The 20,095-nt window shown below is 46.2% G+C and overlaps 1 protein-coding gene across 1 annotated transcript; it reads left to right on the top strand.

Moving 5' to 3' along the window:
• Positions 1 to 1,073: 1,073 nt before the first annotated feature.
• On the top strand, positions 1,074 to 5,545 carry C3H19orf53 (chromosome 3 C19orf53 homolog). Its single transcript, XM_068272164.1, has 3 exons — positions 1,074 to 1,214; positions 4,141 to 4,196; positions 5,254 to 5,545. The coding sequence occupies exons 1-3, from the start codon at positions 1,136 to 1,138 to the stop codon at positions 5,401 to 5,403; spliced, it is 285 nt and encodes a 94-aa protein (XP_068128265.1). The 5' UTR covers positions 1,074 to 1,135; the 3' UTR covers positions 5,404 to 5,545.
• The last annotated feature ends 14,550 nt before the right edge of the window (positions 5,546 to 20,095 follow it).

Here is a 20,095-nt window from a genome sequence, read left to right on the forward strand (position 1 = left end):
AACCACTTTTTTATTAAAAAATACACAAAAATAAACAAACAAACATATGGGGAGCGATCATAACCCACCAACAGAGAGCTCCCAAAGACGGACTGTCCCTCCGAAAAGGGGACAGTTGGGAGCTATGCATTCTGATGGCATTTCACATGACGCCCTGTTGCCATGAAGGCGCGGGAGGGAGGAGAGGAATCCGTACGCTCAGTGGCAGGCTGGGTTAACAGCGTTTGCGGGCTGGATATGGCCCATGGGCTGTAGTTTGTCCAGCGCTGTTCTAGACTAATGTGTATGTGTCTTGCTGGACGTCCTGATTGTACAGTGTGTTGAACTGCTCATGTATCTATAGCCCTGATTATTGTATGTTTTTGCACTATGTACAGCATTAGGGAAGATGTTAGAGCTATATAAATAATAATAAATAATAATATGCTAGTATGTATTTAAAAAAAATAAATCATAACTACAGTACACTAATGTGTCCACCAGATGGCGCTTACATGATGTAAATCAGGGTTCCTTGAGTACTCTGCAGGGGTTCCCTGTCATCTTCTCCCATCATGGGGGAAGTATAATAGGGAACATTATAATAGGGGGTACTGTAAAAAGAATGACTAAATTTGGGGTCAGAATAATAATGAGCACATTAATAAATAGCACTAGGATAAGGAGACAGTATAGTAAGTGGCAGTGTAATAGGGGGTTGTAAAATAAACAGCCTCGCCAGCCTCCTGCAAAATAAATGCAGGGGTTCCTCGAGATCAAAAAAATTGTTTACAGGGGTTCCTTGAGCTCCAAAAGTTAATTGCAGGGTTCCCCCAGGGTAAGAAGGTTGAGGAAGGTGAGAATGGGAACGCTGCCGTGTTTTGTAACGTTGTATTTGCACTATGTGCAGCGTTAGGGAAGATGTTAGCGCTATATTATAAATAATTAAAAAAATAAAATGATATGTATTTTTAAAAAAAATCAGCCGCAGTACACTAATGTGACCACTAGATGGCGCTTACAGGTTGTAAATGGTGAGACTAGGAACGTTGTCGTGTTTTGTAATGATTGTTGTAGTTCCGCCCTGACCAAGATGGCGGCTTCCTACTGACACGTGCTTCCGGTTCATCAAGCAGTCCGGGCACTTCTCAGGGTTATGGCGCAGGGAGCTGTGAAACGTAAGGCGAAGCCTAAGAAGACTGCCAGCAAGAAGCCGGCCATAATGAGGAAAGGAGGTGAGCCCGGGCGCAGAGAGTACAGGGGACGAGGCATAGCATCTGATCCAGGCAGCTTCCAAGTGCATGCTGGGACGTGTAGTTCACAGCTGCCTGGTTAGAGGCAGATATGTGTATACACGTTGTTTGCATTGCTTCTCAGCAATCGGGTCTTGCATTGAGATACAACAGTGCTCTGTCATGGACAGTATTTGGCAATGGAGTTAGTATATGAAGCTGACCCCTGTGCTGAACATTTTTGCTACTTTTTTTTGCAACCAGTTGCACTTTATAAGTATAGCTATCAGAAAGTGCAACCTAACCATTGACTTCAATCTATCTGTATCAGAAAATGCAACCCAACCTAACCCTATTTTCACACAAAACCCTCCCCTCTTGGTCATCTAATAACCCCCCACCCCCACCCCTTCAAGGGAAGAACCCCCACCCCCTTCTTGCTCAACTAATAACCCCCCCACCCCTGGAGGGAACAATCCCCCGTCTTGCTCATCGGGAACCGTGGTTGCAAAAAGATACAGGCGTCTGCGCAGTTATACACTGTCCATACAGCGCACGTGCTGTAGGGAAAGTTGCAATATCTAATGGTCTGCAGAATCTTTCATCAAACCCCATGAAATGTTGTACAGTGTTAGTAAGGTGATGTCTGGTTACCTAATAGCTTCATTTATTAATTAAGTCAGATAATCAAGCATTTGTCTCTGGAACTGACCAGCCTATTTTAAAGTCCTGGCACAGCCCATCAGTGATTCTGGTAAGGGCATATTTGCACTGGCCATGAATTGCGGCTGTTTATCGCACGAGATTTCGGATGCAGAATCGCAGTGTATTGAAATCAATAGGCAACTTCTAAATCACATGCAGGAAGGCTGCAATGTTACGTAGGACACAACCAAAACTCTATAGTCTTGCATTGTACGGGTGCTGCATCCGGCCTGAAAAATCTGTTGGACACCTGTTGCTTAAACGAATTTGTGCGGATTATCAATCAATAGTGCAATTTGACTTTTTAAAGCTCCTTTTTAGTGGGATGGGGCAGGAGCATGTAGAGTATGAATAACTACCTCCTCCAAAATATAGCTGGTTAGGGATCAGTTGGCCCTTTGAGTTGGGCCATAATCAACTCTTGTGGGGCTAGCTTTAGGCCTTTTTTTCCTGGGGTAACCAATTTTCGGAACAGTTTGTATTTGTGATATGGGAGGAAACTGGGAGTTCCTGAAGGAACCAACACAAGGGCAACATACATAGTCCATAAGAGTCCATGGACGAGAATCAGACATGGAACTCTACTGCTGCAAGGCCGCTTTTGCCAAGAATCTGGCATGTTTACTCCGTCTACAAGCGCAGCCCACTGTGCAGGTGCTAGTAGGGTTCGTGTTTGCACAGTAGCACAGGTGGGCCGTACTGTTTCTGTGCAGTGCTGAAGCACCTAAAGCCTAAAGAGAACCCGAGGTTGATTTTCTTAAGATAATAGGACACAAAGGCATGTCCTCTGCACAGTGATGTGCCTCTGTGTACGTCTATTGCCGCTGCCAGTCCCCCCTGGGCTCTGCTGCCCCCCCCCCCCCCTGAAAAAATAGCGCCAGGCTAGCTACATTCTGATTATGGCTAGCCTGTTATTTGCATAGCATTTGTCAATCAGCATTGCCTGCCCCGCTTGCTTCATTTTATGGCTCCCCCGCCTCTGTCAGCTTCCTCCAATCAGAAGCTAAGCGGTGACCCGGAAGTACTTCCTGATTACAGGAAGCTGACAGAGGTAGGGGAGGCAATTCTGATTGACAAATGCCAGGTAAACAGAAGGCTAGCCACAGTCAGATTGTCGCTAGCCTGGCGCTATTTTTCAGGGGGGGACAGCAGAGCCGAAGGGGGACTGGCAGCGGCAATAGACGGACACAGAGGCATGTCATTGTGCAGAGTACATGCCTCTGTGTCCTATTATCTTTAGAAAATCTGCCTCGGGTTCTCTTTAATGTCATATATTGTGATAAGGGTTCCAACGAAGGAACGGAAGGGCATAAGAAGACCAGGGAAGCCTCTAACTTTTCCCCCTGATATGCTTTAGCCTGCTCCTAAAGGACAACTGAAGCGAGAGGGATATGGAGGTTGCCATATTTCCTTTTAAGCAATACCAGTTTCCTGGCTATCCTGCTAATCCTCTGCCCCTAATACTTTCAGCCATAGCCCCTGAACAAGCATACAGCAGATCAGGTGTTTCTAAAATTTTTGTTAAATCTGACAAAACTAGCTGCATGTTTGTTTCTGGTGTTATTCAGACACTACTGCAGCTGCACAGATCAGCAGGGCTGCCAGGCAACAGGTATTTTTTACAAGGAAATAAATATGGCAGCCTCCATATTCTTCTCACTTCAGTTGTCCTTAAGTTTTTGGAAGCTAGTGCCCTCGATGAAAAGTGCATACACAACCTACACACTTCATGTGGATAGTGTCCTGCCTATAAATGGAACCGTGGTACCCCAGTGCTACAAGGAGAAGAAATCAGCTGGAGATAATCCATTAGACTTTGTGCAAAAGAATTCAGCTTGGAACAGGATCAATAAACTCAGAGGGACCAGGGAAAGTAGTTTATTATACCAGAATTGGTCATACATTGCATATTCATAGACACACATTTGCTGGGACCTGAGGACTGAGTTTACTTTATCCAGAGGTTTACTGTAACACATTTCTACTGTAATCATCAACTTTGCAACCTATTGACCATCTGCATTGGTAGCTATTTAGCTGCTGTGCTGCCCATCTAACAGTGTGTACATCCAGCTTTTAGGCGAGTGTGATTGGCTGGCATGGGACTGGATGGCATGCTTGTGATGGAATGAGTGGATCACAACCTTTCCTGAGTTCCCTCTTATATCTGATGAAATAAATGGATGTCCAACAGCCCCTCTCTCTCTCTCTCTTGTTGTTTCAGCTCGGCTGATCGCACCAAAGAAATCTCGAGTGATCCACCAACAGAAGCTCAAGAAGGTAAGCCAACCCTTTAAACATTCTAATGAAGGTAGGCGAATAGCCGTTTGTAGGCACTGTTTAGTATTGGTAGAAACAGGTGGTGTGGGTCAATTTTTGTTACTAGATAATCTGTCCAAAATTGATCAAAAAGTTGTTTGGTCAAGCATGTTGGGAGCAGTGGACGTGAACAAGGCTTAAAAGTGACAGACTGGCTTATCACTGGGCGTGAGAGACCATGTGGTGTTTAGCTAGGTATACATACTAGACTGAGTACAGGGTTCCCTCAACACTTCTGATGACACCATTGGTGATCCAACAATGTGTTTTTGTCCGCTAGTCATACAGGCTATCTGTCAAATATTGCTGGGGCTCTTGTTCACTCTGGGTACTACCAACCCCTAGGCATGCAGTCCAACATCCGCAAAACTTAAACCGAGTTCAACCATACATATACTTATTCTTTATTGGCTCATAGGAGAATGCACAGAACTGGTAGGCGCAATTTTGTATACCTGGCGTCGGGGGTTTCATAAACTGAGGAGTCAGAAGGTTTTTGTACTCACTCCACAGCCCTGGTAAGTATTAGACTATGGGGGCGAGGAGTCGGAGCAATTTTGGGTACTCTTGAGGTGGTTTTATATACTGTCTGGCTTTATATAGCAGTCTGAGTCCGGTGATTTTTGTACTGATTCCACAGCCCTGCTGGTAAGCACAACTTTTTGGGCTCGCTGCCCTTCCTCAGGTGCATCAACATTGTGCCTACTAGTTGTGTGTGGTTGATCTGAGGCCGTTTGTTGTGGATGTTGACCATTCGTGATCCATCATGTTGGATCATTGACAACCAACTTCTGTGCTTCTACGCTAGTCCCTGCATTTTAGCACCTCTCGTCGTCCTCACCCCTCCACCAACCCCACCACTCCATGAAGGATAGTCAGTATGCAGTTCTCTGCTTTTCTGTCTTTGTGAGAGGAGTAGCTTGTGCCATCACAGCCCTTGTACACAAATGCCAAATAATGAGGCTAGGCAAGCCTTTGTCTTTAGAGTGACTCTTCCTTTTTTTTGTTCTCTTTGCAGAGTTTGGAAGTCCAGATCCGAAATAAGATTGAGCATGATGTGACCATGAAAGCCAGCGCCAACATGCCTAAGAAGCTGGCCCTGCTGAAGGCGCCACCACAAGCAGACAAGAAAGAGAAGAGCGCCTCCGCTGGTGGAAGCAAGGCATGAGCAGTAAACTCATCCGTCAAAAGGTCCTTTGTCCAATGCGGCACTGACTTTATTGTGCAGTCCTCCTACACACCTGTGTTCATGTATATACACACACTGGCTATTTCTTTATGGATGTTTTAATAAACTTATTGTATATCCACCAGTGTGCTGTGTTGAGGAAGTAAGCCTAAGTATTCTGGCCTAAATGAACATCAGGGGTGCAAGTTTCAATCTGATTGGCTGCTGTGGAGGAGTAGAGTTCATAACATTTACAGTGGTTTGCAAAAGTATTCAGCCCCCTTGAAGTTTTCCACATTTAGTCACATTACTGCCACAAACAGGAATCAATTTTATTGGAACTCCACGTGAAAGACCAATACAAAGTGGTGTACACATGAGAAGTGGATCGAAAATCATACATGATTCCAAACATTTTTTACAAAAGAAAAATTGCTCAGTGGGGTGTGCGAAATTATTCAGCCCCCTGAGTCAATACTTTGTATAACCACCTTTTGCTGCAATTACAGCTGCCAGTCTTTTAGGGTATGTCTCTACCAGCTTTGCACATCTAGAGACTGAAATCCTTGCCCATTCTGCTTTGCAAAACAGCTCCAGCTCAGTCAGATTAGATGGACAGCGTTTGTGAACAGCAGTTTTCAGATCTTGCCACAGATTCTCGATTGGATTTAGATCTGGAATTTGACTGGGCCATTCTAACACATGGGTATGTTTTGTTTTAAACCATTCCATTGTTGCCCTGGCTTTATGTTTAGGGTCGTTGTCCTAGTGGAAGGTGAACCTCCGCCCCAGTCTCAAGTCTTTTGCAGACTCCAAGAGGTTTTCTTCCAAGATTGCCCTGTATTTGGCTCCATCCATCTTCCCGTCACCTCTGACCAGCTTCCCTGTCCCTGCTGAAGAGAGGCACCCCCAGAGCATGATGCTGCCACCACCATATTTGACAGTGGGGATGGTGTGTTCAGAGTGATGTGTTAGTTTTCCGCCACACATAGCGTTTTGCATTTTGGCCAAAAAGTTCCATTTTGGTCTCCTCCGACCAGAGCACCTTCTTCCACATGTTTGCTGTGTCCCCCACATGGCTTGTGGCAAACTGCAAACAGGACTTCTTATGCTTTTCTGTCAACAATGGCTTTCTTCTTGTCACTCTTCCATAAAGGCCAACTTTGTGCAGTGCATGACTAATAGTTATCCTGTGGACAGATTCCCCCACCTGAGCTGCAGATGTCTGCAGCTTGTCCAGAGTCACCATGGGCCTCTTGAATTTCTGATCAGCGCTCTCCTTGTTCGGCCTGTGAGTTTAGGTGGATGGCCTTGTCTTGGTAGGTTTACAGTTGTGCGATGCTCCCTCCATTTCTGAATGAACGCTTGAACAGTGCTCCCTTGGATGTTCAAGGCTTTGGAAATCTTTTTGTAGCCTAAGCCTGCTTTAAATTTCTTAATAACTTTATCCCTGACCTGTCTGGTGTGTTCTTTGGACTTCATGGTGTTGTTGCTCCCAATATTCTCTTAGACAACCTCTGAGGTAGAGGCCTGCGCGGGTCCACTTTTTCATACCCGCAAGCGACCCGCTACCCAACCCACTTTCTGGTGAATTTGATACCCGCAGAACCGCTACCCGCTTTTTTACATTTTCTTCTAAAGTGCACATTTAAAGTAACATTGAGCTGTAAAGTTAATAAAACCTATTTTTATACACAAACCAAAGCTAAAGAAGGTTTACATGCTTGCTTTCGCTACCCGACCCGTAGCTTAAATCAATTCGGGTTACCCGAACCCGACCCACTGCAGGCCTCTACTCTGAGGCCGTTACAGAGCAGCTGTATTTGTACTGACATTAGATTACACACAGGTGCACTCTATTTAGTCATTAGCACTCATCAGGCAATGTCTATGGGCAACTGACTGCACTCAGACTAAAGGGGGCTGAATAATTACACACACCCCACTTTGCAGTTAGTTATTTGTAAAAAAAAAAAAAAAAAAAAAATGTTTGGAATCGTATGAGTTTTGATCCACTTCGCATGTGTACACCACTTTGTATTGGTCTTTCACGTGGAATTCCAATAAAATTGATTCATGTTTGTGGCAGTAATGTGACAAAATGTGGAAAACTTTAAGGGGGCCGAATACTTTTGCAAACCACTGTATATAGAATTAAAGAGTGGCCTGCATTTAATGGGATCTGAAGCGATTTAAATATAAAAAACAGATACCCTAGGAGAGGTAAGGGCCTGGGTCCTATAGAGCTTTCCCGGTCTCCGCATTCCCCATGCAGGCTCCCCTGTTCGCAGTCCACGATTGTTCGGTTGTGGATTGCTCTCTTCTGGGTTGGGCTGGCTTCAGCAGTCTTTGGAAGCACTCGGGCTGCCGCGTACTACGCACGCCCTCTTTCATGCACTTGCAAGTGTGCAGTACGGAGCCGGCAGTCTTTAGGAGCCCAAGTGCTTCTGAAGACTGCAGAAGTCTCCCACAGCGGGAGACTAAAACGGAGGAGCCTGCAGGGGAACGAGGAAAACGGGAAGGTTCTATAGAACCCAGAGCCTCCCCTCTCCTTCTTAGGTGAGTATCTGTTTTTTTTATTTGTAAAGATGCTCAATGATTATCCAGATGATGCAGCAGAGGAAGGAATAGTCTGGATATTGAAGTCCTACAAGTCAATACACAGTGAGGAACAGAACAGGGTTTTCAATCGCCTGAAGGGCAGGAAAATCTTCCATAATGATACAATGGTAATGCAGGCCATATATGTTGCCACTTTTTCTTAGTCTTAAAGTGGACCTGAACCCAGAACACCCTCTCTGCTTTAAAAGATAAGTAATAGCATAATCACCTTTAAACAAAAATGTCTTTGTTACAGCTGATACAAATCCTAAAATAAATTTGCACAGTTTCTACTTCCTGATTCATGGAAGCAGACATATTGTTTACAGCCTGTGCTTTCAAATGGGCTTATCTGCCATAGGCAGTCATGTGACATGGGAGGATCAAATTACAACTTGTGATTAGACACAAATGAGGGGGAATTAGATAGGCTAAACTCTCTAAATACACACAGGGTGCATTTCTCTCTGTTTTTCTTCTGTCTTGTGCAAGTGTTGAGGTCCACTTTAACCCTGAAGCGAGAGGGGGAAAAAAAAGTCAGATACTCGCCTATGCAGAGGGAAAGCTCTCATCTCATAAAGCCTTCCCGGTCATCCCTCTCTGTATTCTCATTCCAGCTCTGTCAGCGTTGTGGTCCTCAGAACACAGGGTATATATCAGTGATGGCTAACCTTGGCACTCCTGCTGTGACAAAACTACAAATCCCATCTCTGCCTCCCCGTGTTATGCTTAGAGCTGTCAGAGTATTGCAATGCCTCATGGGACTTGTAGTTCCACCACAGCTGGAGTGCCAAGGTTAGCCATCACTGGTATATATGTTACTGAACCAGTCTATGCTGCAAATGTGGGAGGTTTCTTTTTTCTTTACTCGTCTACCTGGCCATCTGTTTTAGAATTCTCAAGCCCCTTTTACGCTAGCAGGCTAAACCTGCCTTGTGTTACCCTATTTTGCCACACGGAGCCGCAAAAGCAATGAAAGTCTATAGAGATGTTCACACGCATTGCGGTCTGCTGTGGTACACTGGAATTATCCAAGCAGACGCAAGGGCAACAACGCGTTACTGCAAGCACAGCGCTTAAAGGGACACTTAAGTCAAACAAAAAAAAATGAGTTTTACTCACCTAGGGCTTCCACTAGCCCCCTGCAGCTGTCCGGTGCCCTCGCTGTCTTCCTCCGATCCTCCTGGCCCCACCGGCAGCCACTTCCTGTTTCGGTGACAGGAGCTGACAGGCTGGGGACGCGAGTGATTCTTCGCGTTTCCAGACACATTAGCACCCTCTATGCTGCTATATGGTATATGATATATGCTATAGCAGCATAGATGGCGCTATTGTGGCCAGGAACGCGAAGAATCACTCGCGTCCCCAGCCTGTCAGCTCCTGTCACCGAAACAGGAAGTGGCTGCTGGCGGGGCCAGGAGGATCGGAGGGAGACGGCGAGGGCACCGGACAGCTGCAGGGGACTATTGGAAGCCCCAGGTGAGTAAAACTCATTTTTTTTGTTTGACTTAAGTGTCCCTTTAACGCACGGTGCTTGGTATAGTAGTAGTCTATGGGTGACACGCATAATGTAAATGCCAGTGTGCGATGCAGCTCTCCTGCGCGGACCGACGGGAATCCCAGTGATGTACTTCCTGCCCAGCAGGTAGTACGTTGCTGAGCGGTGGGTGGCGCTATGCAGATGACTGGGTTGCCGCACTCTGCCGTAGGGTGTCATGTTTGTCAATTTTTGCATTGTGGTGGAATGCGGCAGGAACATCCCATCCCCACCGCAAAAAATAGATGTAAAACTGGCCTCTAAAGTTGTAACGATGTATGACCTGCATGACCATAATGGAATGACAATCCTGTTCTGATCTTCTCCCATAATCGCAAAAGCTTTGTGCTTATTGTAGCAATTTCTGGTATTTACCCAGTGATTCTCTATTTATACCTGGAGATTTTGGAGCATTTGCGTTTAGCAATTTTGTAGTTCTTTTGGCAAAACAGGAAGTACACTGACCTGGGAGGGAACAACGTTGGCGGGAAAAAAAAAAGCTTAGAAAATCGTTCTGTTCATCGATTTTTAAAGCGATTTTACAGTCTTCCTATACTTTACATTGAGGTGTAATCACTTCCAAAACGCCGCAAGACCCGTGTTTAGGAAAGAATCACATCGCTGTGGTGTGAACAAACCCATACAAACACATTCCCCAAGCGCTTTTCAAAATGCTGGCGCTTGGGGCTTGATTCACTAAACCGTGATAACTCATACCACACCTTATTAACAATACCACACCTTATGAAAAGATATCACACCTTATGAATTGCCAATTAGCAGGCATAAGTTCATAGGGCTTGCTATGCTACTCTGATAATGCGTGTTAACTTTGATAAGGTTTGATATTTGAGTTATCCTGGTTTAGTGAATCAAGTCCCATATCAACGATATCGCACCTTATCAAAGATATCACACCTTATCAGTCAACACGCCTTATCAGAGTAGCACAGCGAGCGCTACTAACTTATGCCTGCTAATCGGCAATGGAACTCGTCCTGCCCTGAGCCCCTGCGGGTTCATAGCGCTCGCTATGCTACTCTGATAAGGTGTGATATCGTTGATAAGGTGTGATATTTGCGTTATCATGGTTTAGTGAATGAAGCCCTTGGTGTGGACCAGCCCTTAAACCTTACATCTGGAAGGTTTTTGGAACTCCAGCCAAACAAAAAAATCCATTAATGGACACCTGAAGTGAGAATATGGTGGCTGTCATATTTATATTCATTTCCTATTAAAGGACAACTGTAGCAAGAGGGATATGGAGCCTGCCATATTTATTTCCTTTTATGCAATACCAGTTACCTGGCAGCCCTGCTGATCCTCTGTTAGTAATGCTGGGTACACACCATACAATTTTGTGTTAGATAGATGGTTCGATAGATCATTTCAGACACGTCCGATCTTATTTTCAATAGTTTTTCTGATCGATTTCTCATAGAAGTGAATGGAAATAGATAAGAATTGAATCAGAAATCAGTCGGACGAAAAATCAACCGAAAAAAAAACGCATCGTGTGTACCCAGCATAATACTTTTAGCCATAGACTGAACAAGCATGCAGCAGATCAGGTGTTTGACATTGTCAGATCGGACAAGATTAGCTGCATGCTTGTTCCAGGTGTGTGATCAGACACTACTGCAGCCAAAGAGATCAGCAGGATAGCTAGGGAACTAGTATTGTTTAAAAGGAAAACAATATGGCAGCCTCCATATCCCTCTCACCTCTGCTTCCCTTTAAGAAAGATTTCTAGCTGGAGAAGCAACATTCGGGCGCTGTGCTTGCTTAGCTCGCAATGGAAATGTTTAGATGGGATTGGATGTTCGGCATTTAGGAGGAGCGAGTGCTGACTTTTCATTGAATATGGTACATTGTTCCTTTTACTGACCAGGTCATGAGTTGGATTGTGAGCTCTTTGGAACAGAAAGTCATTGTGCAGGCGGAGCATTGGAAGAGGCAATCAATGGGAGCAGTGTGTGGCCATGGCTGCAGTGATGACACTGAATTCCTGGTGTCACCCAGTGACGGGAGGTGCAGGGCTGCTGCTTGGCTGTGAATGGAGTGGCATTAGCACAGCATAGATAAAGGGCAGATATAGGAATATTTCATGTGTCCCTAATACTGATAATGTTCTTCTTACGCCTCCACTCGAGACACAGCGGCGCCACATACAGCACAGTCTGGTCACATGGGGTCCTCCCCAATCACTGCATTACCTCATTATTGGTGCTGTACTGGTAATGGTCACCTCTAGATGTAATCTGAATAATGGTAATCATTAAAGAGGACCTGAACGTCGTCTTGGCGCTAAAAAATAAGCAACAGCATAATAATCTTTAAAGAAAAAAAAACATTTCTTTGTTACAGCTGATACAAATCCTGCAATAAATCTGCAGTGTGTGTACTTCCTGCTTTTATGGAAGCAGACCTAAGGTTAACATCCTGTGTTTACAATTAGCTGCTTTGCCGAGGCAGCCAGCTGACACAGCTGGGAGATCAAATTACAACTTGTGCTTAGTCACAGATGATGGGAAATTAGACAGGCTAAACTCTCTAGATACATTCACCGTGCATTTCTCTCTGTTTTCCTTCTGTCCCGTGTAAGAGTTCAGGTCCGCTTTTAATGCCCATAACATGAAACAGAGCAGAAATATAAGGATTTCTATCTGGGGGTGGAGCAGTAGAAATCCTGGAGCTTTCCTGACTACCAGACCGTGTGGACCGTTGTCACAGCTACAAGGTATCCTCATTTGCATCTATCTAGAAAATCACAGACTGAAACAGCGAGGTCATTTTTAATAGCAATGAATTTCACATGGCTTGGTGTGTGACTGACGTTAGTTACGCGTTTCATGAAAGCAGACATAGCCAGCCTTTGACCTGAGCGACCAGAGCGTTCGCTCAGGGCGCCAGCTTCCAAGGGGGCGCCTATAGCTGGTTACCTATACTGAGGGCACCTGCACCTGATTTCCTATACTGGGGGCACCTATGGCTGGCTATCTTTACTGAGGGCACCAACACCTGGCTACCTATACTGGAGGAGCCTATGCCTGGCTACCTATGGGGAGGATGGAGACCTTCAACTGACTTACTATACTGGGGGCACCTAAGCTTGGCAACCTATATTGAGGGCACCTACACATGAGATCCTATACTGGGGGCACCTATACCTGGCTACCTACCTATACTGAGTCTACGGTCGTTTTTTTTGGGAGGGGGGGCGCACTGTGGCTATAATGCGCGGTGCAAATTGTCGGTGCTGTGCTTTCATTCTAAATTGGGGGGGGGGGGGGGGGCTCTAACTGTCCCACTGATTGTTTTTTATTAATATTCCTGAAAGGTTCTAGCTTTAATTTTTAAGTGTATTCAGGGTAATGCACTCTTTCCATCCATTCGTGGTTATTAATAGTATTTTTTCTATTATACATATGTGATGTGTCACGACATCATAAAGGTTGGGAACCACTGTCCTAGGTGATATCTCCGGAGAAAAGATGAATTGCATATGGGCCTGTGTGTGTGCGTGCGTTTGTGTGTGCGCACGTGTGAAGAGGATAAAGGGGGGGGGGCACAAAAATCAGGTTTCTCTCAGGGCGCTGTGAAACCTAAGGCCGTCCCTGAAGGCAGAGATACCATTTCAGGAAATCATATTAGAGTAATGGCCCGTACTCACGGGCTGCAGAAGTTGCCTGTCGCCAGCACACGTGAGCGTGTGGGCGACAGGCCGGCGACAGCTTCTCTCCAGGTCCCTCCGCAGACACACGCGGAAGAGGGACCAGCGGCGAGGCGGAAGCTGTCGCCGACGTTCCTCCTCCCCCCGCCGGAAGCTCCATATGATACAATGGAGGTTGCTGTCGCTAGTCCGCGTACTCACGCGGACTAGCGACAGTTGCGGGGGAGGTGCGGCGGCGACTGTCGCCATGCGATTGAAACTTTCAATCGCATGGCGACATGAGCGGCGGGCGACAGTTCGGGGTGCGCGCGCGTGCGGCAGCCCATACTCACGAGCGACCTGTCGCCGCAACACGCGTGCGCCGTGTGTTGAGGCGACAAAAGTCCCTCGTGAGTATGGGCCATAACATCGGTCACCAGGCTGCGCGTAGCTCCCCTGTCCCTCCCCAGTGCAATCCTGTCATCACAATTAATGACCCCGTGTATGTGTATCCTCCCATTCTGTGCCTGTCAGACATATGGTAGAGGCGGTCCCCAGAACAAGAGGCGGGGATTTCACAAGCATGATAATTCTGTGATCAGCTCTGTGTATGTCTTCAGCAGCTGTGAGCCCCCCTATGTACCCTTTCACGCACTGCATGGGATAGGTTTTATAAATATAGGCACATAATAGGAATGGGGTCTCAGAAACCCATCCGCCACCTATCAGCTGCTCCTGTGCTGCTCCCCAGGTGATCGCTAGTACTCGGGGCACGGGTGGTGTAGAGGTGGCCACTGTATTGAGACACATCTGTGCATGGCTGCTGCTGTGCTCACAATGCAACATGTAAGATATGCCCCCGGTACTAAGTAGCCCCCCAACCCAGTAAAGGTAGCCAGGTGTGCCCACTATTAAGTAACCCCCCTCCCCAGTAAAGACAGCCAGGTGTGTTCCCAGTATCAAGTAGCCTCCCCCCCCCTCCCCAGTACAGATAGCCAGATGTGCCCTAATATTAGGAAGCTTCCCCCACATGCCGATACGCTGCAATGTAGCGCGGGGGGGGGGGGGGGCAGGACGTGGGGCTGTTGCAGCACCCCTAAGAAGTGCTTGCAATGCACCGGGCTGCTGTGGCACCGACTTTGAAAAACACTGACATAGTTAAAGTGCACCTAAACTGAGTAGGATATGGATGTTTCCTTTTAACCACTTAATGACAACCAGACTTATAAAAACATCCTGCTAGAGCCTCTTAATGGCTTTTTTATAAGTCAAACAGTGCCGCTGTGCGTGTGCACTGGAGATTAGTGAGGAAAAAAAACACCATAGGAAAAATACACCTTTATTTCCAAACACTATATTGTCACCATACTTTGTACTAGGGACATAATTAAAATGTTGTAATAACCAGGACAAATAGGCAGATAAAATGTGTGGGTTTTACGTACAGTAGCAGTATTTATATTAAAACTATAGGGGATGAAATTGGAGAAATAATGTATTTTTTTTTCCTTGTTTTTCCCTTTAAAATGCATAGAAAATAAAGTAATTACTGAAAACAAAAATCAACCCCAAAAAGCCTAATTGGTGGTGAAAAAAAAACAAGATATAGATCATTTCATTGTGATCAGTAGTGATTAAGCTATTGGCAAATGAAAGGGATGAGCACTGAAAGGTGAAAATCACTCTTGTCCGTTAAACATTACCAGTTGCTTGGCAGTCCTGCTGATCACTTTGGTTGCAGTAGTGGCTGAATTGCACACCTGAAACAAGTATGCAGCTAATCCAGTCTGACTTCAAGCGAATCCGAGATGAAAAACTAACTATAACAAGTAAAGCTGGCCATACACTAGGCCGATTCTCCGCCGATCGACAGCAGATTCGATCACTGGGATCGAATCTGCTGTCACATCGTTCCCGCTACACGCTAAATTTCGATCTATTCCGTCCAATCCCGTCGATCGCTCCGTGCGGAAAATTACCGACGATCGCCCGCGGGTAGGGAGCGCGTCGCTAGCGGCGTTCGAGTGCCCGACGACCGACGCAATAGAGCCCGCATACATTACCTGCTCCGCCAGCGTGACTGCCTCCGGTCACCGCTGCTCCGTCTCCGCTCTGGTCTGGTCTCCGGGTCCGGCATGCTTCACTTCCTCCTGCCCAGCAGGAAGTTTAAACAGTAGAGGGCGCTGTACTGTTTAAACTTCCTGCCGGGCAGAAAGAAGTGAAGCATGCCGGACCCGGAGACCAGACCAGCGCGGAGACGGAGCAGCGGTGACCGGGAACAGTCGCGCCGGCGGAGCAGGTAATATATGCGGGGGGAGCGGCGGCAGCACCACCACCACAGATTGTGAACGGTTTCAGGCTGAAATCGGTTCACAATCTGTTTGCAGTAAAGGTAGCCATACGATCCCTCTCTGATCAGATTCGATCAGAGAGGGATCTATCTGTTGGCCGAATCTGATGGCAAATCGACCAGTGTATGGCTACCTTAACTTGTCTATATATCTTACCTAAAGTTTAGATAGTTTACACAGCAAATCTAGCTGCAAACAGCTTTAATAGAATATGATTGATTATTCCTGTGATACAATGACAGCAGCCATGTTGTTTGTAAACATTACACATTACACAGAAGCAGGCTTATCTGCATCTTGAGCAAAAAAACCTAATCCCCCCTCCTCCTCCCCTCTGCCTCTGAAATCTCTGGCTAATAATACCTCCCCTCCTCCTGCCCAGACTGAGCTCCCATGAGCCCTTGCTACTGTCTGAAAGTGCCTTGGCTCACTGAAAACCTGTGGGCGTGGCTTCTTTAGTTTATAGGGAATTAGAGTAGTAAGACAAAAACAAAAAAGTATTTGGCTTGAGGAATGCTTTATAAACAATAGGAAAGGAACACAATTATGCATTGAGTAAAAGTTCATCTCGGATCCACTTTAAGTCAGAGCACCTGATCTGCATGTTTGTTGAGGGGGTGTGGCTAAAAGTATTAGGGCCCATTTACAGTTGAGCGTTTTGCCGGCGATTTTGGCAAAATGCTCAAACCCTAGCGCTTTTGAAAGCGATAGTGTAATAAAGGTCTATGGGCCCGTTCTTACTTGGGCAATTTGCGCTTGGCTTTTCAGTGCTATAGAAGCGCTAAACTACAGTGACCAGATTTTTGTAGGCTCGCCGAAAAACAGGGGGTGCGCCGCGCCGAAAAAATGTGGTGTCTGCAGTGCGCGCGAAAAATGGGCGTGGCCACGACATTCTATGGGCGGAGCTAACGTAATGATGCAACAGCGAGGCATAAGAAAGCAGTGTTTACGCCGTGATGTGGTCAAACGTGGATTCACATCATGGGTGTGCAGAAACTGTGTGATGCTATTTAATAGTATGCCGTAACCCCAAAGCAGCAAACACAGCCAACTATGACCATTAAATAATAAATGCAGCAACAGTTACCCCAGACACCACAAAATAAACGCAATGGGCAACATGTCAGCACAAAATAAACGCATTGCGGGCAACATTTCAGCACAAAATAAACGCATTGCGGGCAACATTTCAGCACAAAATAAACGCATTGCGGGCAACATGTCAGCATAAAATAAACGCAATGGGGGCAAACATGTCAGCACAAAATAAACGCAATGGGGGCAACATTTCAGCACAAAATAAACGCACTGCGGGCAAACATGTCAGCACACAATAAACGCACTGCGGGCAAACATGTCAGCACACAATAAACGCACTGCGGGCAAACATGTCAGTACAAAATAAACGCACTGCGGGCAAACATGTCAGTACAAAATAAACGCACTGCGGGCAAACATGTCAGTACAAAATAAACGCACTGCGGGCAAACATGTCAGTACAAAATAAACGCACTGCGGGCAAACATGTCAGTACAAGATAAACGCACTGCGGGCAAACATGTCAGTACAAGATAAACGCACTGCGGGCAAACATGTCAGTACAAGATAAACGCACTGCGGGCAAACATGTCAGTACAAGATAAACGCACTGCGGGCATACATGTCAGTACAAGATAAACGCACTGCGGGCAAACATGTCAGTACAAGATAAACGCACTGCGGGCAAACATGTCAGTACAAGATAAACGCAATTTGGGCAAACATGTCAGTACAAAATGAACACAATTTGGGCAAACATGTCAGTACAAAATGTACACAATGTGGGCAAACACTTCACCTGCAAGAAAAAGCATTTACTCACCTGGCAGAAGAAGTCCCCTCATGCAGCCGGCCTCTGGTGCCTCTGGTGTGTGCAGCCCCCCCTGGCCTGGACGATCTTCAATCTCCCGCTCAGCCTCTCACAGGCAGAGCAGGGCTACGGCAAGATGGCGTCCGGAGGCAGAGCCCTGTACTGGAGACACAAATAGTCTCCAGTACAGGGCTCCGCCTCCGGACGCCATCTTCCCGTAGCCCTGCTCTGCCTGCCGGAGGAATATGCAGGCTGCTGGAGCGGGGCTGCGGGGAATGAACTAGCGCAGCGTCAATGAGACGATACGGCTAGTTCATTGTACGGTGGCCAGAGTCCCGAGGCCGGGACGTCCCGCTGCTAAAAGCGGGACGTTTCCCGGGACCTCATGCAGCCTGGGACAGCGCCCCCCCGAAGGCGGGACGCGTCCCGGGTAAAGCGGGACGTATAGTCACCGTAGCTAAACGCAATCGCAGAGAAATCGCTACACTGTCCAGTGATTTCAAAAATCACTCCCTCAAAACACTGGCAAAAATCGCCGGCATTTTGCGTTTCTAAGTGTGAATGGGCCCTTAGAGACACAGGATCAGCAGGAGAGTCAGGCAACTGGTATTATTTAAAAAGGAAAAAATCCATACCCTTCTCGGGTTAGGTTCCCTTTAAATAATTTTGCTTACTGAGTCAACTAACCTTGCTGGCAAGAGCTGCATAACATTACACTTCAGAGAGGGGATTTAACTACAGGGAGCACTAAAACTGTAAACTATACTAACTATTGTATATACACTACTACTGTGCACTTCAGACTGCCTGAAATTGAATTTCATTACTTGGAGTGCAGTATTGCACCCTGTACACTAGAGGGTGCACCAAGCCAAATTCCCTGACTGCCACACTGTGGACTGGAATCATTATTTTTTTTGGATTTTTTTTTCTATGTGGGCCCATTTTATCTCTTAGGGCCCTTTTCCACTGGCGGCGATTGCGATGCTGAATCGCAAAAACGCAAATCGCTAGCGATTTTTAAATCGCTAGGATTTACTAAATAACATAGGAATCGCGGTAGGTCTTTTCCACTACTGCGATTCGATTTTTGCCAAAGCGCGATCGCGCATTGGAGCGATTCTTACAGTGCATTGCATAGCAAAATCACGATCGCAAACGCGGAAAAAAAAGGGACTTGCTGAATCGCAATCACTAGCGTTTAGCGCAAGCGCTAGCGATTGCTAGTGGACAAGGGCCTTAACTCTCCTTCCTGCTTGGCTACACTGCATGGATTATATGGGTTTGGATGAGTGGTAGTATATGGCGATATGGTCCCCAATATGACTGTATGCTATTAAGAGGTGCGAGCGGTCCCAATATCTGTGTATGTGTGCAATTCTGATTTTAATGTATTAATCACACGTCATTTGAGATTGCTGTTAGATTGCTGTCTCGAAACAATACAGTTTTGTATTTTTGTATGCTCAGCCGATAGCTTTGGGATTGGGTCCCAATCCCCTCCGGGTGACATCCATCTAGCCTGTGTCCGGCCCTTTCGTCGGAGTCTCGTGACTCAGCAGAGCGCAGTGACAACAGCCAGTGTTGCAGAGGTGGAGCAGCTGTGCAATGTGCACCCTTACCATCTCCTTAAAGAGAATCTGTATTGTAAAATTCTTACAATAAAAAGCATACCATTCTATTCATTATGTTTTCCTGGGCCCCTCTGTGCGGTTTCTGCCTCTTCCTGCTGCAATCCTGGCTTGTAATTGCCATTTTTATCCAGTGTTTACAAACAAAAGACATAGCAAGTGATAGGCTGAGAGGAGCTCAGTGTGTGAGTCATACAGAGTGGGCAGGGGGCCTGGAGAGGGTGTGTATAGCTTCTATCCAATCACAAGCAGCACAGCACATTCCAGCCTGACTGCCTCAGCCCGACAGAGGAGAGAAGATTAGATCATATAACAGAGATAACACAGCCACTGTGCAAATAGGAAAGGCTGCAGTAAGACAGAGCACATTACAACAGCTATAGGAACATATAGGATAGAAGAAATAAGGCTCAAAATTTTGTTACAGAGTCTCTTTAATGTCTAGACACCCACTACCAGGACGCTTTAATCTGGCCGCTTGCCACGGACTACTGATTGATTGCAATTCCTGCCACCGTTATTATTTCTTGTATTTATAAAGCGCCAACAAATTACGCAGTGCTGGACGATAAATAGGGATACATACAATGTAAACAAGGGGTGTCAGACAGAGAGGTAGCACAAGGTTATCCAGCATATAACCCATCACAAGGTCATCAGCGCAAACAGGGTATGAGATACAGGATTATGTGATTTTACAGAAATTCAAGGCCATGGGAAGGGTGTCATTGGTGGGTTCGCAAGATCAAGAAGGACATACTGGGGGGTTGGGGGACCATGCCAAAGGTTTACAATCTAGGGATGGTCGGAAAATCAGATTTCCGCCATTGCCAATTTCCAATTCCGATTTCCAAGTAGCTTTTTTTTAGGCCAATTTTTGGAATTTTCTGATTGGCCAACTACTTCCGAGTTAACTCTGCATTCTGGGATCGGTCCAATGCTCCAGAGTCTGGAATTACCGAGTTGTGGTAATGCAGTATGTCCGCCGAAATTCGATTTCCAAGTTTTGATTTCTGATCGGAAATGCAGAAAGTTCAATCCGAATGAGCATCCCTACAATCTAAACTGGAT

The sequence above is a fragment of the Hyperolius riggenbachi genome, chromosome 3, assembly GCF_040937935.1.
Source record: "Hyperolius riggenbachi isolate aHypRig1 chromosome 3, aHypRig1.pri, whole genome shotgun sequence".
Classification (NCBI taxonomy): Eukaryota; Metazoa; Chordata; class Amphibia; order Anura; family Hyperoliidae; genus Hyperolius; species Hyperolius riggenbachi.